The sequence below is a fragment of the Trachypithecus francoisi genome, unplaced genomic scaffold (genome assembly GCF_009764315.1).
Source record: "Trachypithecus francoisi isolate TF-2019V2 unplaced genomic scaffold, Tfra_2.0 Lachesis_group21, whole genome shotgun sequence".
Lineage (NCBI taxonomy): Eukaryota > Metazoa > Chordata > Mammalia > Primates > Cercopithecidae > Trachypithecus > Trachypithecus francoisi.
The window spans coordinates 31518147-31543014 of record NW_022681467.1 but is presented as its reverse complement, the minus strand read 5'-3'; the positions used below and the strand labels follow the sequence as shown (position 1 = coordinate 31543014).

Sequence of the window (24868 nt, the reverse complement as noted above, 5' to 3'; positions counted from 1 at the left end):
GTCAGGAGTTCAAGCCCAGCTTGGCCAACAGGCTGAAACCCCGTCTCTACTAAAAATACAAAAATTAGCCGGGTTTAGTGGCATGTGCCTGTAATCCCAGGTACTCGGGAGGCTGAGACAGGAGAATTGCTTGAACCCAGAGGGTGGAGCATGAAGTGAGCCAAGACTGCACCACTGCACTCCAGCCTGGGTGACAGAGCGAGACTCCCTCTCAAAAAAAAGAAAAGAAAAAGAAAAAAGAAATCAATAACAGAAAGATAGCTGGATAATCCCTCAAATGTTTGGAAACACTCTTCTAAATAGTCCATGGGTCAAAAAAGAAATCAAAAGAGAAATTTAAAGGTATTTTCAACTGAGTAACACTGAAAATACAACATATCAAAATTTGTGGGATGCAGCTTTTTCTCTGATGGATTGACAGTGGAAAAGCGACAAACAAGAACTGATGTGAGAAGAAACATTTACTGAGTACTTACAAGGCCTCATGCATACATCATCTCACTCGGCCTTCCTAGTAGCCTGTGTGGTAATGATAACAAACATCTGCCATCTGCCTATGCAGCCAGGTAGTGTTCTAAGAGCTTTTATATATTAATTTGCTCAACGTGATTACAATCCTATGAGATAGGGACCATTATTTACATTTTACAGACTTTGAGGGCACTGATGCACGTGGACATAGAGTCACTTGCCCAGTATCACATCACTAATAAGAGAAGGACCCTGTATTCAAGCAGAAGCAGTGGACTCTGAGTCTATGCTCCCAACCATGACACTACCCAAGGTAGATATGAAGAAACCGGGCCCAGAGACTTTGAGTACTCACCAAAGTTACCCAGCTAATAAGTGGGACTCAAATCGAGCTCTGTTCAGCTCCAACCTCTCCTTTTTCCACCCTTCTCCTCTGCCTCCCTGTGTTGGCCTCAGTTCTAATCTCAGGAGGACTGGCTGTATCTATAAGGCAGACCTTGGGGAGAAGGGCCCAGGATACATAGATTACAATCTCAAGGGATGTGGGGAGAAGCATGCCAGTACTGAGCATGAGGTAAGAGATAAGACACCTGAGTCACTGCAAATATCTGTTGAGGGCTGGGGTTCTTGACCCAAGTGGGTGACACAAAAAGATCTGCAGAGGATGGAAGGGGAAAAAAATAAAAATGCCATCACAGAGCTGTGAATGGAAACAATACTACCCTAGAATCAGGAAGCCTGGTTATCACCCTGGCCAGTTCTAGAGGCTGTTACTTGACAATGTCTATGTCCAACAACAGGAAATGGAGAATGAAGAAGGCTGGAGATGTTTATGAAGACAAAAAAGTCTGGGCTCTGGAAGCAGTTGTGCCTGGGTTAGAATCCCAACTCTAGAGTCCCACATTGCTACTTATTTGCCCTATGAGCCAGTTTCCTCATGTGTCAAATGGTACAATCATACCTTCTTAAAGAGTTATTAGGCCAGGTGTGGTGGCTCATGCCTGTAATCCCAACACTTTGGGAGGCCGAGGCAGTCAGATCACTTAAGGTCAGGAGTTCGAGACCAGCCTGGCCAACATAGTGAAACTCCATCTGTACTAAAAATACAAAATTTGGCTGGGCGTGGTGGTGTGTGCCTGTAATCCCAGCTGCTCAGGAAACTGAGGCAGGAGAATTGCCTGAACCTGGGAGGCAGAGGTTGCAGTGAGCTGAGACTGCACCACTGCACTCTAGCCTGGGCAACAGAGTGAGACTTTGTCTCAAAAAAAAAACAAAAAACAAACAAACAAAAAAAAACAGAAAGAGAGCTATTATGTGAGTTACGCAATATGTATAAACAGTCAAGCCCAATACAATACACACACAATTAGAATTCAATAAATGATCACTGTTATTCATACTAGTTACTAGATACATGAATGTGGATAAGGCTGTGGAGAGTGCACACACATTCACAGCCTGGGATGTATCCACACCACACACAGCAGCTGAAATATGTTCATCCATTAACCCTATAATTTGCTTCTGAGCACCTACTAGATGCCAGGCATGATACGAGGTCCTGGGAATACAAAGCCCTCATAGAGCTTATATTCTAGCAAGGGAAACAGATGTTTAATAAGCATTTCAGACTCAGTTGTACGATTTCAGTGGGGTTATATAACATGGAAGAGTACTTGAATGGTACTTGAAGGGTACTTGAATGGTATTTGAAGGTTACTTGAATGGGATATAGCAGAGGATGGAAGATCTGGTCCAGCATGAGAAATCAGGAAGACTTCTTCAAGGAAGGATGTGTAGTCTGAGATCTCAAAGACAGAAGCGCTCCCTCTCCATGTGATGCCCTTTGCTGCCCAGGGTCTCTGAAGAGTCCCCACCAGCAAGAAGTCCTTCACCAGATGCAACCCCTCGACCTCAGACTCCCTAGCCTCCAGAACTATAAGAAATAAATTTCTTTTCTTTATAATAGTTACCCAGTCTCAGATATTCAGCTATAGAAATAGAAAACTGACTAAGATACCATATGACCCAGAAATTCCACTCCTAGGCATATAGGTAATACCCAAGAGAACTAAAAAATATGTTCACACAAAAACTTGTATACAAACGTTCATAGCAACATTATTCAAAACAGTCAAAAAGTGAAAACAATCCAAATGTTCACCAACTGATAAGTGGACCAAAAAATGTGGTATATGCATACATTAGAATATTATTCAGCCATAAAACAGAATGAAGAAATGATATCTGCTACGACATAAATGGACCTCGAAAACACGGTGCTCAGTGAAGGAAGTCAGACACAAAAAGCCACATAATGTATGACGCTATTTATATGAAAAGTCCATCATAGGCAAATCCAGAGACAGAATAAGTAAATTTTAAAAAGCAGAAGAGAGCTGGGTGAAAAAACAGGTGGGGGATATGTGAGGCAAGGAGTTGATGGTCATGTGGGAGAACCTGAAAAGCAAAAGGGAAAAGGCTCAAAAAAAAAAAGGGGGGGGGCTGGAAAGGAGGGCAGGGCCTTGCAGACCAGGTTGCCACCACTGGTAGAAGAAGGGCGCAGATGAGATACGCTGTCAGGCTGGCTGGCTCTAGATTTCTAAGGCTCTATGGGCTGGGAACTGGAAACAGGACGGGCCCAGGTGCCCCCTGGTGTAAGACGGGCCAGGCAGCTTACCCCTCAGGTGGGTCTTCAGAGGCCTGTCATCTATCAGCTCCAGGTGCTGCCAGATCCATCTGTGGTAGGAAGGGGAGGCCCCAAGGTCCAACAGCCGCAGGACTTCACAGCTGCCCTGAACACAGCAAGAGACCCAGCAAAAGGGTTAACCCCTAAGGCTCCAGGCAGGCCAGGCTTTGAAGAAAATCTCTCTGAATTGCATCTTATCCCATTTTATTTGCTTAATGCAAGTGGTTTCAGGATTTTTGTTTGTTTGTTTTTGTTTTGAGATGGAGTCTCACTTTGTTACCCAAGCTGGAATACAATGGGGCAATCTCGGCCCACTGCAACCTCTGCCTCCTGAGTTCAAGCGATTCTCTTGCCTCAGCCTCCTGAGTAGCTGGGATTCTAGACACGTGCCACCACGCCTGGCTAATTTTTGTATTTTTAGTAGATATGGGGTTTCACCATGTTGGCCAGGCTGGTCTCAAATTCCTGATCTCAAGCGATCCACCTGCCTCGACCTCCCAAAGTGCTGGGATCACAGGTGTGAGCCACCACGCCCAGTCTAGTTCCTTCCTTCCTTCCTTCCTTCCTTCCTTCCTTCCTTCCTTCTTCCTTCCTTCCTTCCTCCTTCCTTCCTTCTTCCTTCCTTCCTTCTTCTTCTTTCTTTTTAATGAAAATGTTATTTACTCACCATAAGAAGTTCAAGTAACTGAAGAAGCATAAGAACTAAATATAAGCCAGGCACAGTGGCTCACGGCCTATAATCCCAGTACTTTGGGAGGCTGAAGTGGGAATATCACTTGAGCCCAGGAGTTCAAGACCAGCCTGGCCAACATGGCAAAAACACAAAATTATTTTGTCTCTACTAAAAATACAAAAATTAATCTGGTGTGGTGGCTCACGCCTGTAATCCTAGCACTTTGGGAGGCTGAGGCAGGAAGATCACCTGAGGTCGGGAGGTCGAGACCAGCCTGACCAACATGGAGAAACCCTGTCTCTACTAAAACTACAAAACTGCTGGGTGTGGTGGATCACGCCTGTAATCCCAGCACTTTGGGAGGCCGAGGCGGGTGGATCACCTGAGGTAGAGAGTTCGAGACCAGCCTGACCAACATGGAGAAAACCCCTCCCTACTTAACACACAAAATTAGCTGGGTGCGGTGGTGCATGCCTGTAATCTAGCTACTCAGGAGGATGAGGCAGGAGAATCGCTTGAACCCAGGAGGTGGAGGTTGCAGTGAGCCAAGATCACGCCACTGCGCTCCAGCCTGGACAATAAGAGCAAAACTCTGTCTCAAAAAAAAAAAAAAAAAATTAGCTGAATTAGCTGGGCATGGTGGTGCATGCCTGTAGTCCCAGTTACAGGAGTTCTCTGTACTATTCTTATAATTTTTCTATGAATTTAAAATTATTCCAAAATTAAAAGTTTAAAAATATTCAAACCAGACAGAAAAACATAGAGATAAAAACTACATTAATCCTGACACCCAGAAATAACTAGTAGTAACATATTAGTGAATATTATTTCAAACTTTTCTCTATGAACGTATAAGATGTATATCTACAATTTTTCATCAATGAATTCATTTACGTAAAACTGACTCTTGTAACTTTTTTAGAAACTCAATAATATATCAAAGACCTCTTTCATGCCAAACAATATGGTTCTACAGTACCATGTTTAATGGTTACATATTATTCTATGCACACCATAGTTTATAAAACTAAAAATAACAAATATTCAGTTGAGCAAAAGAAGTCAGACACAAAGAATACACACTGTATTATTCCATTTATACGAAGTTCAAAAACATGCAAAAGTAACCTGTGGTGACATAAGTCGTAACAGTGCTAGGCTTTGTGGAGGGATTTTCTCTAGGAAGGTGCACAAGAGAGCCTTGTGGAGTACTGGAAATGTTTTTTATCTTGATTTGGGTAATGATCACACATGTGTATACATATATAAAAATTTATGAAGCTGTAAAGTTTAGATTTGAAATCTTTACTGCATACTTTTTGTTTTTATTTTTATTTTATTTATTTATTTATTTTTTGAGACGGAGTTTCGCTCTGCCGCCCAGGCTGGAGTGCAGTGGCCGGATCTCAGCTCACTGCAAGCTCCGCCTCCCGGGTTTACGCCAGTCTCCCGTCTCAGCCTCCCGAGTAGCTGGGACTACAGGCGCCCGCTACCACGCCCGGCTAGTTCTTTGTATTTTTTAGTAGAGACGGGGTTTCCTCGTGTTAGCCAGGATGGTCTCGATCTCCTGACCTCGTGATCTGCCCGCCTCGGCCTCCCAAAGTGCTGGGATTACAGGCTTGAGCCACCGCGCCCGGCCTGTTTTTTTAGATACAGGGGAACTGCAGGTGCCAGAGAAACAACATGTACCCGGTTTCCTCAAGTATTTAGTGGGTCTTTAATTGCATCTATGGAGAGAACAGTTTCACTATGTGTCCCCCAGTGATAAACTGTTAGAAATGCATTGATAGTGGGCATTAAGTTTTCGATGCCATCAGGAAATCTTCTCTAGCTTTCTGAGGTCCCAAGGGTGTCCAGCCACCCGCAGCTGATTTCGCCCTCTAGTGGCAATATGAGTAAACTACAGGAGTCGGGACAGCTTGGTCTCTCAGAGATGAACACTCAAAACGCTGGCCAGGCAGGAAAAAAAAGAGAGAGAAAAGAGCAGTCCTTTGGAGGGGGCTGGTGCTTTTCATTTCCAGCTAGGGTTGGGGGGCGGGGGAGGGGGTGCTGTAACAAAATATGGCTTGGTGTTGCCTGATCCTCTTAATTCTCAAAAGCCAGAAATCAGAATTTTTATGTAAAATCTTCACATTGATGATTAAATCAGATTTTAATAAAACACTGTAAGGAACAAACCAGACTCATCTACTGGCCAAGAGCTCCCGACCTTGCTGTCCTTTAATGACTTCCACATTATTTTTCTCAGAATGAAGTCTCAGCACCCCTGCATTAGAATCTCCTACAGCACTTACTCAAATGCGGATTCCAGAGTTAATGAATCAATCTCTGGGGTGAGACAGCAATCTGCCTTTTTAAAAAGCACCCTACGTGTTTGTATGCTTACAAAAATTTTAGAATTCCTCCCTTAGGAAGCACCCTACATGTTCGTATGCTTACCAAAATTTAAAAATTCCTCCCTTAGGTCAGGGCTTCTCCTACATCAGTGTGCCTTGGAATCATCTCGAAGCCCTGTTAAAATACAGATCACTGAGCCCTTCCTCTAGAGTTTTGGATTGAGTAACTCTTGGGTGGGCCTAAGAATTTGCATTTTGAAATGAGTTCCCTGCCAGACGCAGTGGCTCACGCCTGTAATCCCAGCACTGAGAGGCCGAGGCAGGCAGAATACCTGAGGTCAGGAGTTTGAGACCAGCCTGGCCAACATGGTGAAATCCCGTCTCTACTAAAAATACAAAAATTAGCCAGGCGTGGTGGCAGGCACCTGTAATCCCAGCTACTCAGGAGGCTGACACAGGAGAATCACTTGAACCCAGGAGGTGGAGGTTGCAGTGAGGCGGGATCGTGCCATTACACTCCAGCCTGGATGACAAGAGTGAAACTCTGTCTCAAAAAAAGAAGAAGAAGGAGAAGGAGAAGGAAGAAGGAGAAGGAGGAGGGAGGGGGAGGGAGAGGGAGAAGAAGAAGAAAGAAGAAGAGGAGGGGGAGGGGAAGGGGGGAAGGGGGAGGGGACAGAGGAGGGGACAAAGGAGGAGATGGAGATTAAGAAGAAGAAGAAGAAGAAGAAGAAGAAGGAGGAGGAGGAGGAGGAGGAGAGGAGGAGGAGGAGGAAGAGTAGGAGGAGGAAAGAAGAAGGAAGAAAGAAGAAGAAAGAGAGAAGGAAGAGAAGAAGAGAAGAAGAAGAAGAAGAAGAAGAAGAAGGAGGAGGAGAGGAGGAGGAGGAGGAGGAGGAGGAGAGGAGGAGGAGGAAGAGTAGGAGGAGGAAAGAAGAAGGAAGAAAGAAGAAGAAAGAAGAAGAAGGAAGAAGAAGGAAGAGAAGAAGAAGAAGAAGAAGAAGAAGGAGGAGGAGGAGGAGGAGGAGGAGGAGGGAAGAAGGAAGAAGGAAGAAGGAAGAAGGAAGAAATAAGAAGAAGAAGAAACAAGAAACAAGAAAGAAGAAGAAAGAAGAAAGAAGAAAGAGAAGAAGAAGAAAGAAGAAGAAGAAGAAACAGAAATTAGTTCCCAGTGCTGCTGGTCCAGCCACTGCACTTTGAGAACCATTGGACTGTGGGAAGAATGCTCACTGAGTAAGCATGTGCTAAACTGATTCTCATCCTTACCAGACTTTACAGGGTGAGTGGTTCCATTTAACAGATGAAGCAATGGAGGCAAAACAGATGAAGAACCACCCCCCACTTTCTGCTAGTCAGAATGTAATCATTATGCTGATTAAAGAAAATATTGTAAAGGATTTCTATCCCTCACCACACATCCCCTCATCTTTCCTGGCTATATAGTATCAAAGAGCTTAGAGCTAAATTTGGAGAGATATGGCAGAAAACAAACAAGCCGGGCACGGTAGCTCAAGCCTGTAATCCCAGCACTTTGGGAGGCCGAGGCGGGTGGATCACGAGGTCAGGATACCTCAAAATTTTAGCACAGAGGAAGCAAATATCAAGGAGGAGAAGGAACTGCCAATTGACATCCAGCAATAAATCTTTTGCTACTTATATTAACTAGACTTGATTCTGTTCTCTGGGACTGAGCCAAGAATAACAACACACACACCACTCCCCTAGTGGTGCTGCTAAGTTTAACAACCAGCTTTCCTGAAAAACATACGTATGTATATAAACCTTACTGTTATAAAGAATGTGTTATACACAATTTATAAACAATAAAATATACCATACAAGAAAATAATAAAATATACCACACAGGAAATTCCATACAGCCAATCAGCTCTCACAGAATTCTTTTGTGGGTTTTGGCTGAACTCTTGTATCCATGGCCAGTTTATAGTTGCAACTCAACCATGATTGGACAAATGAAGTTGCATCCCAATCCATTCTCTTCCCAATAAATTCAATGTTATTAAACCTGACTTGTGATACACTGTTCTATTTCTCACCCTCACATAAATTATATTTATTAAACTGAAAAGTTTTTTTAGCTTTAGCACTATGTATGTCAGAATTTCACTTGTTCAATGGTATAACTTCTATGATGAATGAGATAATAGCTCTTTAAAATTAATTAATTTTTTTTTTTGAGACACAGTTTCACTCTGTCACCCAGGCTGGAGTGCAGTGGCGTGATCTCAGCTCACTGCAACCTCCACCTCCCAGGTTCAAGCGATTCTCCTGCCTCAGCCTCCCGAGTAAGCTGGGACTACAGGTGCACACCACCACGCCTGGCTAATTTTTGTATTTTTAGTAGAGACGAGGTTTTACCATGTTGGCCAGGCTGGTCTCAAACCCCCGGGCTCAAGTGATCCACCCGCCCTGGCCTCCCAAAATGCTGGGATTACAGGCGTGAGCCACCGCACCCAGCCAGATAACAGCTTTTATTTGTTTTTATTTATGTTTTTGAGATGGAGTCTTACTCTGTTGCCCAGGCTGGAGTACAATGGTGAGATCTCAGCTCACTGCAGCCTCCACCTCCTAGGTTCAACCAATTCTCCTGCCTCAGCCTCCTAAGTAGCTGGGATTAGGCATACGCCCCCACGTCCAGCTAATTTTTATATTTTTAGTAGACATAAGGTTTCACCATGTTGGCCAGGCTAGACTCGAACTCCTGACCTCAAGTGATCCACCCTCCTCAGCCTCCCAAAGTGCTAGGATTACAGATGTGAGCCACCGCACCTGGAGAGATGATAGCTTTTAAATATTGTTAGACGACTTCATTCTCTTTGCAGTGTAGCAGCTATAGACTCAGGCCACTTTTAAATTTAATCTGCATTATAAGCATTTTCTTTTATCACTTTCCTAAGACAATCAGCAAAGCCCTAAACCAAGATCTGACTTAGGGTGTTTGCTGATTCCATTGTATAAATTATCCAACCATGGCTGATTGTAAGCTACCAACATGAGGTCACTGAATGTGGAGTTGGGAAGAGATGCTCACAACTGCATAGTATTTCTACTATAGAGACACAATAGACGTAACCTGAAGAGAAAAACTAGTAAAAGTACAGTAACATCAGTAGGAAATGAGTTTTCAGTATATATTACTCTTGTTTTCTTTCTTTCTTTCTCTCTCGTGCTTGCTCGCGCCTTCCTTCCTTCCCCCTCCCCTCTCCTGCCCTTCCCTCTTCTCTCTCTCTCGTCTTTTTCTTAGAGATAGGGTCTTGCTATGTTGCCCAGGCTGGATTCAAACTCCTGGGCTCAAATGATCTTCCTGCATGAATCTCCTGAGTTGTTGAGACTATGGGCATCAGCCACCGTGCCCAGCTCCTAATTTTCCATATAACTTATTTAATTGTAGGTTTATAGCATCTAATTTTTAATAATTACTAGGTTTAGCAAAATTCCTGAAAATTTAACAATGAGCTCTCACAGGCAGGTACAAGCCAGTGCCAGCACACAACCAATCTTGCTTCCTCCTTTTGTCTAATGGTTAAATATGTCAGGGCTCATCTCCCACCTCACCTCCTCCAGGAAGTCCTTCTTAAAGCCTCCAGCCTTTAGAGAGTTCCTTCTCCTGAATTCTTGTAATTTGCAGAGTTTGCACCAATCACTTGGTACTCAGCATTGACACTTTTCTTTGTCTATATGTGGAATCTGGTGGAGGAGAGCTATAGAGAAAACCAGTTTTTTTCATCTTTGTATCCCTCCAGAGCCTGGACCAATGTGTCATGACCTTGGCAAAAACTCAGCAAATGCCTGTGGTGTCTTAACCTGTAAGAAACAGACAGACAGGTCAGCCCAAATTCTAAATCCAAGTTCTTGAAAAGAGCTTTGGAGTCAGAGAGACTTGGGTTGAACCCTGCCTGTGCACCTCATCAGCTGTGTGACCTTGGATAACCACTTCACCATACTGTGCCTCAGTTTCCTCCTCTGTAAATGGGAATAATAACAATACCAACCTCCTTTGGGCTATAGAGACTAAAATGAGATGAAGCATGTGAAACACAGAACCTAGCATACAGTAAGCACTTGAGAAATGGGAGATTTTCTTTTCATTATCAACCAGCAGAGAAGGTGGCAAAGGACATAAAGCAATTTGCAAAAGATAAAATGCAGATCATAAACAAACATGATAAATCTCACTAGTAGTCAGAAAAAATATCAAATCCTCAGTATGGTAGCAATTGCAACCTAATAAACTAGAAAATTTCTGAAAAAATGACGTGCAAGGCTGGCAGAGCTGTGGTAGTACCAACAAAAATGGACAACCTGGACACTAGATAAGGTGGGTCTCTCCTTTTGGAATGCAATTTGTTGCAGGAGCCATAAAAATTATGATGCTGAGAGTTGAGTCCAATCTCTCTCTCTGGCTGCAAGACTCCACTGCAGTGGTCCCTATACCTATGGCTATGGCCCCTTTGAATAAAGTCTGCCTTGCAAAACAAAATTATGATACCAAGAAATTCCACTTTTGAAACTCTACTCTGAGATGATGGGCTTACAGATGATTTCTTCCCTTTTTCCAGAAAGTCTCCTAATGTGGTCATATCACTTTTACAATTTAAAGATAATTTAAGGTGGGGTTTGGTGGCTCACGTCTGTAATCCCAGCACTTTGGGAGGCTGAGGCAGGTGGATCACTTGAGGCCGTGAGCTTGAAACCAGCCTGGCCAGTATGACGAAATCCCATCTCTACTCAAAATACAAAAAAAATTAGCCAGGCAAGGTGGCACATACCTGTTAGTCCCAACTACTCAGGAGGCTGAGGCAGGAGAATCACTTGAACCCGGGAGGCAGAGGTTGCAGTGAGTCAAGATTGCATCACTGCACTCCAGTTTGGGCCACAGAGTGAGCAAGACTCTGTCTCAAAAATAAATAAATAGGCTGGGCCTGGTGGCTCACGCCTGTAATTCCAACACTTTGGGAGGTCAAGGTGGACAGATCACCTGAGGTCAGGAGTTCAAGACCAGCCTGGCCAACATAGTGAAACCCCATCTCTACTAAAAATACAAAAATTAGCCAGGCGTGGTGGTGGACACCTGTAATCTCAGCTACTTGGGAGGGTGAGGCAGAAGAATTGCTGAAACCCAGGAGGCAGAGGTTTCAGTGAGCCAAGATTGTGCCATTGCACTCCAGCCCGGGCTGACAACAGCGAGACTGTCTCTAAATAAACAAATAAACAAACAAATAATTTTAAAAGTGATCTGGCACCACTAAGATTCAATAGCCAAATGTATAATTTAAATATGCATCTATATGTAAATAAGCATGCTTAGGAGCTCAAGGCCAGAGAATCCCTTGGTCCTCTTTCTAACACAATAGCCATATATCTTAATGTCTCCAGCCACGCTCGGAGAGAGGCAGGCCTCTTACAGCTGGGACATGGAAACTCTGAAAAGGAAGTAAATTGCACAGTTTTCTGAAAGGGTCTCAAACTGACCATCAGGCCACAGGACATGATCTTAGGCATGCTCCTCAGAGGTTCACCCTCATCCCAACCCCAAGACTTTTCACCTTGCTGATAAACATGATGAAGGATGACTCTCCAAAGTCTTTTGAGATCAGCTGCCCATACGAGAACCTCTCTATCTTCGACATGTTTACAAGCTGCCAGAGCTTCTCATCAGACCATGATGCAAACAGATCCATCTTCCTGTGGGAAGAGCCTGTTAGAATTCATTACCCCCATCACACAAGGTGCCCAGACATTAGCAATCTGCAGAGGGCACCTGTTCTTCTCCTGTGGAAGATGCCTGGGTGGAAGATTTCACTGCTACCTGCCCAATCACCTGGCCTTGCCTATAGTTACTCTCCTACTTGCTATCACCTTGGCTCCCTCCACCTTTTCCCAAGGTCCTCCCTTCCAGTCAAGCTCCCCTCTTTGCTGCTGCTCAGATGCCCCTGGGTGATCCAGCCTCTGTGCTTTTCTCACCTCTGCTCCTCCTTCCAAGAACCTTCTCCTCCTCCAGCCCTGCCATCCCTCCCCACCGTGGCTCATGAAGCTAGTCCCCACTCCAGCTCACAGCTGTTCTGTCCCCCAGCTCAGCAGTTCTGGCCCTACCTTTGCTTTGGGCAGTTCATCCAACCCCCCATGTCCCCCTGGCCTGTTGGCTTCAAATACTCAGCTCTGGGCCTGGGGAGTGGGACATGTCTGGACTCCCCTCTTTCTGCCTGTTGCTTCCTGTGGGTGAACCCACCCTGCAGTGACTGCCCCTTCTCCTGACCTTGACCACCACCTTCACAGGCTTGCCCGCCTTCATATGCGGCTCCAAGGGCTGCCAACAATCATCTCAGAGTTTCTCGCCTCCAACAGGTTAAGGGCTTGGAACTTAACTGACTCAGGTGGACTGAGTTCATTGAATCAGGTTAACTCAAGGTGACTCAGGCCTCAATGTGTGCACTGAGTTAAGGTCAGGGCACCAGAGGTGAACGTGCTCAGTGCCATGTCAGGGACGAAGGTCTGGAGACACCAGCAGAAAAGTAGGGCCGCCATAGAAGAAGTACCGACCATGCGCCAAGCCCTGGGCCATACACTTCCACGACCATCCCCTTCCATCCTTACCATGACCTTGGGAGAAGGGTATCCTAATCCCCATTTTACAGAGCAGGAGGACCTACCCAGGGTCACATCACTGACAACCTAAGAGCTGAGATTGGAGTCAGACCTATTTTTCCACAGTATGAAAAAAAGAAAAAAGAAAAAAAATGACAGCTCCTCCCTTAAGGACTAAATCCCCCCTTTTCCAATGGAGGAAGCTACCTCTCTCAGCTCCAGCCAGAGGAACCAGACCCCTCAGCCATCACACTTCTGTGTAGCTGTGCAGCCCTACAACCTGAATTTTCAGGGCCAGTGCAGATACTTCATTGGATTTTTACTCCTTTTACATAAAGGCAAATAACTGAAGAGCAATTAAATGAGATTTCACTTGTATATCCTTATGTGGCCTTTCATTTACGTGAGTATTCAAAAACCAAAAATCTTTTGCCATGTGTGAGTTCTGCTTTTAGGTTAAATATGATACCCAGTTATGGTGCTTACTTTCTGACTCACATGTGGTTGTAATTATTTATATCCTGTTATTCACCTTACTCAATATTTATTTGTTGAGCACCTGCATGTGTCTGGCAGTGTGACAACATAAGGATTATAGTAGTGACAAAGACATATCTGGTCCCCATCACCATATTGCTTACTGTCTGAGGGGGCATATAAACTGTAAAGAAATTACTACGCAATCAAGAATTATAGCTTGGGCCAGGCACAGTGGCTTACGCCTGTAATACCAGCACTTCGGGAAGCCAAGGCAGGCAGATCACTTGAGGCCAGGAGTTCAACACCACCCTGGCCAACATAGTGAAACCCCATCTCTACTAAAAATACAAAAAAATTAGCTGGAAGTGATGGCGCATGCCTGTAATTCCAGCTACGTGGGAGGCTGAGGCAGGAGAATTGCTTGAACCCAGGAGGCGGAGGTTGCAGTGAGATGAGATCATGCCACTGCACTCCAGCCTGGGCAACAGAGTGAGACCCTGTCTCAAAAAACAAAAAAAGAATTATAGTTTGGGCTGAGCACAGGGGCTCATGTCTGTAATTCCAGCACTTTAGGAGGCCAAAGTGGCAGGATCACTTGAGACCAGGAGTTCAAGATCAGCCTGGGCAACATAACAAGACTCCATCTTTACAAATAATAGAACAATTAGTTGGATGTGGCAGCACACCTATAGTCCTAGCTACTAGGACTGTGCTCTGTCATCCAGGCTGTAGTGCAGTGGTGTGTGATCACAACTCACCACAGCCTCGAACTCCTGGGCCCAAGTGATCCTCCCACCTCAGCCTCCCAAGTAGCTGAAACTATAGGTATGTGCCACCACACCCAGCTAATTTTTTTAATTTTGTATTTTGTAGGGACAGGGTTTCACTATGTTGCCCAGGCTGGTCTTGAACTCCTGGGCTCAACGATCCTCCCACCTTGGCCTCCCAAAGTGCTTGGATTAGAGGAGTGAGTCACTGTGCCCAGTCCCATGTTAGCTATTCTTACTATTACTATCAATAGGGAAGGGATATTTGAGCTAAGACCTGAAGGTATAGTAGGAGTTTGCAGAGAGAGAAGGTGGGTAGGAGGTGGGACTTCAGAGCATCCCAGACAGAGAGAACAGCAAAGAGTATGTTTCCCATCAGGCCTAGGACACACAAAGTCAGACAGCTAATAAACACACAAGGGGAAAAAAATGTTGAATGAAGGCAGAGTCACCTAAAAAATTCAAACCGATATTGAGCATCCTTCTGAACTTCCTGGTCCAGTTTATTAGCAAAGAAGTCCTCCCGGTCAACAACCAGGAACTCTGTTTCTTCCATACAGACGATGGTGGACCTCCTCAATGAAGCATGCAGAATGTCCGTTTCCTGTTGGGTGGACAGTGCAAGGGCAAGTGTGAGGCCACCTCCACTTCCTGTCCTCAGCCTTACACACATCTTCCCTGCCTCCAGCTTCTCCCTCAATTCTCTCCTCACCAGACTGCGTGTTCCTCGGCCCTCTCTATTTTCCTGCACATTCTCCCACTGTGGCCCACTCCTCTTCTTCTTAATCTGCTGCTTATGGAAAAAGAGGCAACAGGCCTGAACAGGCCAGAGGGGAAGAAGCTGGACAGTCCTCGCTGTGGAGTCACTGCATCTCTAAAGGGCTGAATCAGGAACATACTTCTTAAACATCACAGATGAAGAGGCTGATCTTGGTCCAACTCAATTAGCATTTGACAGGTAAGGGCACTGGGGCCCACACGGGACAGTGACTTGTACAGAGTACTAGGCAGGACTGGGCCTGGCTGAGAGGTTCTAGCAGAAGTCCTGTCACCTCCACGCACTCCACCCCAGGAAACTGGGTCCTTCCCCTAGGCTTACCCCAAAACAGCTACCCTTGTGCAGCAATTTCGGGTGGGGATCTAGGAAGGCACTGCTGCCATCCTCGTCGTTGGTTATTGCAACTGTGCCCAGGTAGATGAAATAAAAGCTATTGCTCTTCTGCCCCTTCTTGATGATCACACGCCTGCGACCAAACCTGGGAAAAGACCATTGCTAGTTGATTGGGTAGTGACACAGGGGCAGGTCCATGCTGCGAGGAGCTCTGGACTGGTTGTGCTCTTTGCTCTAGGATATAAGAGCACAGATGGACCAGAAGGGCCTTCAGGACAGCCCAGCCCTGCCAGTCAAGCTGGAGCCTTTCACTAACACCTATCCCATTGCCTGCCTCGGCTGGACTGAAGCTTCCTGAGAGCAGAGCCTTTGCCAGTCTGGGTCACTGCTGCGTGTGCTTGGGCACAGTGAATGCTCATTGAATGTAGTGGAATAAATGAGTGAACACATGCTGAAAGCAATGAATGGGTTAGTAGAGTCACTAAATGATTAGGAGGACTGGCTTTAGCGTTAGCCCAGGATCCAAATCCTGGTTCTGCTCTTAGCTGTGTGACACTGAGCAATGGATATCCCCTCTCTGATCCTTGGTTTCTCTTGTCTGTAAAATACAGATGAGTATGCCCAGAATGAGACACAGATAATGGTCTTATCATAATTACCAGCAGCCCACTACCCAACTGGGCACCCTTAGGGTAGAGGTGACCAGGCCCAGAGCAAACAAGGAGTTCTTAAACTCAGAAGGAACTTTCTGTATTTTGTATGCAAGTCCAAATCTCAATTCTTTCAATACTTATTCATTTCCTTCATTCATTCAATAAGTTAAGTATCAGTGGTGTCTATTAGGCACCGTGAGGCCAGGTGTGGTGGCACATGCCTATAATCCCAGCACTTTGGGAGGCCAAGGTGGGGGGATTGTTTGAGCCTAGGAGTTTGAGACAGGGACAGGGTCTCACTATGTTGCCTAGGCTGGTCTTTAACTCCTGGGTTCAAGGATCCTCCCACCTTGGCCTCCCAAAGTATTGGGATTACAGGAGTAAGCCACTGTGCCCAGTCCCGTGTTAGCTATTCTTACTATTACTATCAATAAGGAAGGGATATTTGAGCTGAGACCTGAAGTTGCCACATCCAGCTAATTGTTCTATTATTTGTAGAGACAGAGTCTTGTTATGTTGCCCAGGCTGGTCTTGAACTCCTGGCTGGGCAACAAGGTAAAACCCTATCTCTACAAAAAACACAAAGCACGCCTATAGTCCCAGCTGCCTGGAAGGGTGAGGTGGGAAGATCACCTGAGCCTGGGAGTTTAAGGCTATGGTGAGCTATGATCACACCACTGCACTCTGGCCTGGGTGACTCTGTCTCAAAAAAAAAAAAAAAAAAAAAAAATTGGCACAATGAACAACATAGACTTTGTTTTCAAAATTATGGTCACATACAGGATGTAAACGAGGTTTAAAAATGCTTTAAGAGATTTCAGTGCAGGCTAATTGAGGAGCACAGAGAAGGGGCCTTAGGAAGGTCAGACAAGGTTCTAGTATGGTGCTTGAAGTGAGTCACCCAGGTGGACAAAGAGACGGAAGAGGGTCCCAGGCACAGGGACCACCATGACCAAAGGTGCACAGGTGGCCGGAAGCACAGCACATTCAAGGGATAACATGTACTTCATAGATAATGTGCACTTCATGGGAAAGGAAAATGGGAGAAGGCAAGGTCAGGGGAGTGGTGGGAGAGAAATTCAACTGGTCCCACCATAAACGGCCTCCAAAGCTCAGCTAAGTTTGAATTTTACCCAGAAGACAATGGGTAAAAAAAAGTCTGCCCTTTAGTCTCTGTCAGGACTGATGAGCAGCCATTGTGGAAGTGCCCCTATGGCAGGGCCATTGCCCCCAGCTCTGAGCTCATGGCCCTGCCCTCAGCTTCCTCCTACTCCACACTGCCACCTTCTGTTCCTTCCTGACTCGCTGGCTTGACCAGCAGCAGGGGAACCAACACCCTGCTCAGGGCAGAAGATGCCCACTTTGTTCCATCAGTTTGTCCATGTTGCTCCCCTGCCTGGATTAGCCTTCCCTCTCTTCTCCACTATTCAGATCCTTTCAGGAACTCAGGTCCTACTTCCTCCAGGAAGCCTTCCCTGACCCAGCCCCCAGCAGCATCTCCTCTTTTGACCTCTCAGAGAGTACTCACTGGCCTCGTGATTCTGTGGCAAACTCCTGAGGGCAGGCATCAGAGGACGGACAGAGGACTACACCAGGCTGGAGTCACTACTGCCCAGGCTCGGCTCCATTGTGGCTATGGGCTTCATGAGCTACAAACCAGTATGAACCCGGAATCTTTATCAATGTAGGAAAGAGGCAGGCCAGGCACGGTGGTACACGTCTGTAATCCCAGCATTCTGGGAGGCTGATGTGGAAGAATCACTTGAGCTCAGGAGTTCAAGACCAGCCTGAGCAACATAGTGAGCCTTTGTCTCTACAAAAAAATACAAAGGCCGGGCACAGTGGCTCACGCCTGTAATCCCAGCACTTTAGGAGGCCAAGGCGGACGGATCACGAGGTCAGGAGATCGAGACCATCCTGGCGAACACGGTGAAACCCTGTCTCTACTAAAACAAACAAACAAACAAACAAACAAAAAATTAGCTGGGAATGGTGGGGGGCCCCTGTAGTCCCAGCTTCTCGGGAGGCTGAGGCAAGAGAATGGTGTGAACCCGGGAGGCGACGGAGCTTGCAGTGAGCGGAGATCGCGCCACAGCACTCCAGCCTGGGCGATAGAGCGAGAATCCGTCTCAAAAAAAAAAAATTAGCCAGGAATGGTGACGCCTACCTCTTGTCCCAGCTACAAAGGAGGCCGAGGTGGAAGGCTCACATGAGCCTAGGAGGTAGAGGCTTCAGTGAGCTGTGATGGTGCCACTGCACTCCAGCATGGTTGACAGGACGAGACCCATTTCCAAAAATAATAATAATAAAAAGAAAAAAGAAAGAGGAGATGGCCCAGGTGATAATGACTAGCTAGGAGACGGCAGGAATATTCAGCTGGGAAATGGGATTTTGAAGATGAGGGAGCACAGGCACTGTTCACTGGAGTAAAGATGTCTATAGCTATAGTCAGAAAGACCCTCAGAGACCGTGAAGCTCAACCAACATTTTTGGGAAGGGGAAAGGGGGACCCACAGAACCCACAGCTTGCTGAAGGTCACAGTAAGCCACAATAAAGTCAGAGTTAGAACCCGAATCTCCAAAAGCAGACATCTGTCGCTTTTGCTGTCAAGCATCTGATCATATTTTTCCACCAATCACACCCTGATTCTCCTTTGAGGAAACTACCCTTTCTCAACACTCCATCAGAGCATCACTGACCTCAGTGGTAATTCAAGCAAAGCCAAGCTGCTTCAGAAAGAATTCATCCCAAGCTCTGATGTGAGTGACTGAAAAGAGCTTTTCTTTCTTTCCATCAGATTAAAACTAAACAGATGAGTTTGGAGCTGAGACTGCAGCAGCCATCTCACCAGTATGAGGGGAGAGTTTGGCGGAGAATGACGCTTATATGAACAACATCCCTGAATTCCTGCCAGCATGAAGCTGGAGAACTATCCCAGGACTTACCAGATACATGAGCCATGAACACGTTCCCTTGAGCTGGGCTTTCAGATACTGGCAACTAGAAGAATCCTGTCTAAGCTGCTAATTCCCAGTCCCAGAAATAAACCACAACTAGCAGAGGTCTTTCACAATAACACCTCAATTGATCTTCCCCCAAATCTTATTATTATCCTTAATAAAATCCATAAAATCTATATTATTATCCTTATTTCACTGATGAAGATACTGAAGTTCAGAAAGGTTAAGTGGCTTGCCTGAAGTCACATGGGGCATATGAGGCATTAAATTACAGAGCTTCAGCTGGACACAGTGGCTCACACCTATTAATCCCAGCACTTTGGGAGGCTGAGAGAGGAGGATAGCTTGAACTCAAGAGTTTGAGGCCAACCTGAGCAATATAGCAAGAACTCATCTCCACTAAAAACAAATTTAAGGCTGGGCACAGTGGCTCACACCTGTAATCCCAGCACTTTGGAGGCCGAGGCAGGCGGATCACGAAGTCAGGAGATCGAGGCCATCCTGGCTAACATTGTGAAACCCCATCTCTACTAAAAAATACAAAAATTAGCCAGACGTTGTGGCAGGCACCTATAGTCACAGCTACTCAGGAGGCTGAGACAGGAGAATGGCGTGAACCTGGGGGGCGGAGCTTGCAGTGAGCCAAGATCGCACCACTGTACTCCAGCCTGGGCGACAGAGCGAGACTCCGTCTCAAAAAAAAAAAAAAAACAAAAACCACACATTTAAAAGAAATAACTGGGTGTGGTGTGCCTGTAGTCCCAGCTACTCTGGAGGCTAAAGCAGGAGGCTTGCGCCTGGGAGGTCCAGGCTGCAGTGAGCTTTGATCGCGCCCCTGCACTCCAGCCTGGGCAACAAAGCGAGACCCTCTGTCGACAACAAAAATTCCAGAGCTTCCAGTGCCACAGTTATTTTCCTTTCCATGACACCACTCTGCCTGGCATAGAATCTTACTTTATAGACAGTGGTGACACACTCTTCTTGACTGGGTTAGAACAAAGCAAATGGTCCTCTCTGCCTCATCTACACTTCCACCTGTCAAAGCTACCTGTTCAAACACAACTTCTGGGAAACTCTTGACCAAGCCAGCTGAAGGGTAATAATCTCCCCCTGGAGCATCTGCACTGATCACAAAGGGTCTCAATCTGCAGTTAGTTGTCACAGCAAGCCACAATCAAGTCAGAGCTTACTCCTTAGACTATGACTCCCATGGAGGAAAATATTAGGGTACAAATCTATGGTCAATTTAAATTCTAGATTTCCTTTTTTTCTTTTTCTTTTTGAGGCAGAGTCTTGCTCTGTTGCCCAGGCTGCAATCACAGCTCGCTGCAGCCTTAATCTCCCAGGCTCAAGTAATCCAGCCTCAGCTTCCCAAGTAGCTGGGATTACAGATGCATGCCACCACCACCATGCCCACCTATTTTTTAAAATATTTTTTGTGTAGTGATGGGGTCTCACCATGTTGCCAAGGCTGGTCAAATTCCTGGGCTCAAGGGATCCTCCTGCTTTGGCCTCTCTAAGTGCTGGGATTATAGGAATGAGCCACTGTGCCCAGCCATATCTTGTATTTTCAAGACAAGCCTTACCCAAATATTCTGCTAGGCTGATCCACTTGAAGCCACTGAGATGGCCTGGAAATGGCAGTATTTCCACATGTACCTCTTAGACTTTTCTAGGACAGGGCACTTCTTGTATTATGGACCCTTAGACAATCTGGTAAAGTATTCACAGAATGTTTTCCTTTGTTTTGTTTTGTTTTTTTGTTTTTTGGAGACGGGATCTCACTCTGTCACCCAGGCTGGAGTATAGTGGCACAATCTCGGCTCACTGCAACCTCTGCTCCCGGGTTCAAGCGATTATCCTGCCTCAGTCTCCCGAGTAGCTGGGACTACAGGCGCCCACCACCACACCCAGCTAATCTAAATAATGTTTTAAGTGTATAAAATAAAATCCAACATAATTACAGTTAACAAATTTTTGTAAACCAAATTTGTGATAAAGCAATATATTTGTATCTTTATTAGGACATTGAATAACAAGATCTAGCAGCAGATCTAATAACTACCATTATTTTGAAGATGTGATGAACATAAATTTTTTGAGAAATCTGCAACAACTCGAATATGATGTGAAAATATCCGTGATTTCTTTCAGTGAAAAAGTCACAGGGATGGCTAATATGATAGCGGTTTGTTGCCTATATTCATGATTGAAGGAAATAATAAATTTCATCTAGAGGTTAATGAAAATAGAGACATTTCTCATTCAGGTTGACAGACCCTGTGCTAGTGCCTATCTAGATATGGTACAATCAACTGTGATCCATTCTGACTTTTAGAGCCTAGATTCCAGTTTCAGTGCTGCTTCTTATGGTCTGGGTGACCTAGGAGGAGGCATTTTCCCCCACAGAGCCTCAGTTTCCTCATCTGAAAAATGAGGGAATTGGACCAGATCCTCTCTGAGGTTCCTACTAGATCCTCTCCAGATTTAATGGCCCTTTACTTCTCTAAGAGTCTCAATAAGTGAGTGAGATAAAGGGTGCTGCAACTATAGCAGTGGGTGCTAAAGTGAATGGGCAGAAGACTTCATTCACGGCTAACACTATACAGAGGGGTGGGCAGGACCTGCCACACCTTCTCGGCCAGGCTCTTTTGCTCAGTTCAGCCTCAGCTCGGTGGCCAAGGGCTATGCCCCTCACTGACCGTTCAAAGCGCATGACTTTGGCCAGGAGCAGCTGAAGGGGCTCCGCGTAGTTCCGATAGCTATCCAGAACCTGCAAGATGTTACAGACGGCCTGGATCTCATCCTCTGTTCTCCAGGAAGGCTTCTTCTGCATGATCTGAATGGCCTTTGGAGGAAAGTGACCCTGGGGAGAGAGGACCAGAGTGACACAGGGGACCCAGCAGTTTCACCCATGGGCCAGCGGGCAACACCCCATAGTCCTGCTCGTACACTTTCCCGTTCCCTGTACCACAGTGGCTGATATGTGATGAGTGCTTACTGTCTGTCAGGCACTGGGATAAACATTTTACATGCCCATCTCACTGCATCCTCGCCAGCCCAATAACTGTTATTCCATTTGACAGATGAAGAAACTCAGGCAGGATTAGGAATAGATCTGACACATATCAATGCTGACATCCCCCGACCTGTGTTATTCATTGACCTTCCCAGGCAATACAGGCTTCCCTGGGCTCCAGTGGTCCTGCAGAGTCTGCTCAGCACACACACAGAGCAGTCAGGGGAGAACTTCGCCTGTGTCCCATCCCAGACCTCAGCGTGCTGTAGGAGACTAATGAGCAAAGAGAACCTTCCAGAGACTATTAGCTAAACCTTTTCTTCTCCAGTGAACCAGGCCTCATGGACCAGCACATTCACCTACCACTCCCACCTGCTGAGGAAGTGGCACTGCGAGTTGTGAAAACCCCTCAATGGCTTCTCTCTAACCTCATCTCCTACCTCTTCCCTTTGTTCTCTACTCTGGAATTTTCTACTTGTCCCTGGCACATGCTAAGCTTGGCTCTGTCTTGAGGTATCTGCCTGGGCTGTTTTTTCTGCCTGGAATATTTGCTCCCTGGGTTTTCTCGTGGACATGGCTGACTCATCATTCTGGTCTCAGCTCAGATGCTGCCACACCCTCAGTGAGTCCCCACTGGGTCATCTTAGCTAAAAGAGTAGCCCCTTCTTCAGTAGGCTCTTGCTATAAGAGTGAACGTCCCCTCCAAAACTTGCGTCGAAATATAATTGCCATTCTGACATTATTAAGAAGTGGATGCTGGGCACAGTGGCTCATGCCTATAATCCCAGCACTTGGGAGGCCAAAGCAGGGGGATCACTTGAGGCCAGGAGTTTGAGACCAGCCTAGGCAACATAGCAAGACCTTGTTTCTATAAAAAAATTGTAAAAGTGGGACATTTAAGAGGTAGTTAGCTGGCCGGGCGCAGTGGCTCAAGCCTGTAATCCCAGCACTTTGGGAGGCCGAGACGGGAGGATCACGAGGTCAGGAGATCGAGACCATCCTGGCTAACACAGTGAAACCCCGTCTCTACTAAAAAAAAAATACAAAAAATTAGCCGGGCAAGGTGGCGGGCGCCTGTAGTCCCAGCAACTCGGGAGGCTGAGGCAGGAGAATGGCGTAAACCCGGGAGGTGGAGCTTCCAGTGAGCTGAGATCCGGCCACAGCACTCCAGCCTGGGCGGCAGAGCAAGACTCCGTCTCAAAAAAAAAAAAAAAAAAAAAAAAAGGTAGTTAGTTGACGAGGACTCTGCCTTAATGAACTGATTAATGTAATTACCACGAAAGTGGGTAACTTACTAGTTAAGTTTCATCATAACTCCTAATTAGCTCCTCAATGGGAGGAGGAGCTAATACACAACCTAGTATTCCTCACAACCACACACAGACCTAGGCCTACCTTAGGAGCCAAAAAAATGTCTGGGATGGGGAAAAGGGAATACACTTCAAATAGGGCCTAGGAGACTTGGCCCCTGTCTGCTTCTCAGACACCATTTCTCACCATTTTCCCTTCACTCACTGCAGGCCAGCCATACCCCTACTGTGTTCCTCCAGCAGACAGGAAGGATCAAGAAAGAATGACTGACCTTAATCCCACTACCCAAAATTAGCCATTAACATCTGGTATACTAACTTCCTCCTTGTTTCTTAGGTATAAGTAAAATTTTTGGAAATAACACATATTTTCCATTAGAAATCAGAACAACACAGATAGTTAAAATCCTCTTAAATATATACACCACCCCAATCCAGATCTGCTCCCCACCATCTGAGTTTATCACTTTTATGTAGGCATATATATGTACCCACAGAATACATAAGACTATTTTGTATTTTAAAATTTACTGCTGGGCATAGTGGCTCATGCCCGTAATCCCAGTGCTTTGGGAGGCTAAGGCAGGAGGATCACTTGAGCCCAAGAGTTCGAAACCAGCCTGGGCAACATGGCAAGACCCTCATCTCTACAAAAAATTTAAAAATTAGCTGGGCATTGGGCTGGGCGCGGTGGCTCACGCCTGTAATCCCAGCACTTTGGGAGGCCGAGGCGGGCAGATCACAAGGTCAGGAGATCAAGACTACCCTGGCTAACACGGTGAAGCCCCATCTCTACTAAAAATACAAAACATTAGCCAGTCGTGGTGGCGGGCACCTTTAGTCCCACCTACTCGGGAGGCTGAGGCAGGAGAATGGCGTGAACCCGGAAGGCGGCGCTTGTAGTGAGCCCAGATCACTCCACTGCACTCCAGCCTGGGTGACAGAGCAAGACTCTGTCTCAAAAAAAAAAAAAAAAAAATTAGCCAGGCATAGTGGCACATACCTGTAGTCCTAGCTACTGAGGGGCACTAAAATGGGAGGACCGCTTGAGCCCAGAGAGGTTGAGGTTGCAGTGAGCTGTGATTGCATCACTGTACTTCAGCCTGGATGACAGAGCGAGACTCTGTCTCAAAAACTAAAATAAAAAATTTACATAAATGTGAGACTGTAGACATCACTTGGGCAACTTGCTTTCTTCAGTGTTTTTCTAAACAATGTTTTAAAAATGTATCCATTGTTTCCACTGTCTGACAGTTGCTGCAATAATTGAGTCTATGATTCTAAGCCTCTCTAATACTAAGGGTTCTCTATGAGAAGTTCAGCATTATTAGAGGCTCAACATGGACTATACTGAGGCTTAGTTTTCCATCAGAATCCAAATGCTGTGCTGAGGGGCAGGTTATATAACTATGTATGTGTGTGTACTATATATTATATATAATTTTTACTTAGATATAATTCACATGCCCTGTAAGTCACCACTTAAAGTGTACAATTCAGTGTTAAATGTATTCACAGAGTTGTACAACAATCACCACACTATTTTGGAAGCTTTTCATCACCCCAGAGAAACCCCATACTCATTAGCATCACTCAAAGGGCTGGGCTCATTGTTTTTTGGGGGTGGGGTGGGGGCGGGGGGACACTCTCACTCTGTCACCCAGACTGCAGTGCAGTGGCACAGTCATAGCTCACTGCAACCTCCATTTCCCAGGCTCAACCAATCCTCCCACTTCAGCCTCCCAAAATTCTGGGATTACAGGTGTGAGCCACCATGCCCAGCTGATTATTTTTATTT

At 45.8% G+C, this 24868-nt stretch overlaps 1 protein-coding gene across 4 annotated transcripts in view; it reads right to left on the bottom strand.

Moving 5' to 3' along the window:
- The window catches only part of CNBD2 (cyclic nucleotide binding domain containing 2), a 72427-nt gene that overhangs the window by 29217 nt on the left and 18342 nt on the right, over positions 1-24868 (bottom strand). For all 4 annotated transcript variants that reach the window (XM_033186278.1, XM_033186280.1, XM_033186279.1 and 1 more), the window contains 5 exons: positions 21444-21607; positions 15116-15272; positions 14469-14620; positions 11731-11869; positions 3152-3266 (listed from right to left, as the gene is read on the bottom strand). In XM_033186278.1, coding sequence (XP_033042169.1) covers positions 3152-3266; positions 11731-11869; positions 14469-14620; positions 15116-15272; positions 21444-21607 — 727 coding nt within the window. The remainder of the gene's footprint in view (positions 1-3151; positions 3267-11730; positions 11870-14468; positions 14621-15115; positions 15273-21443; positions 21608-24868) is intronic.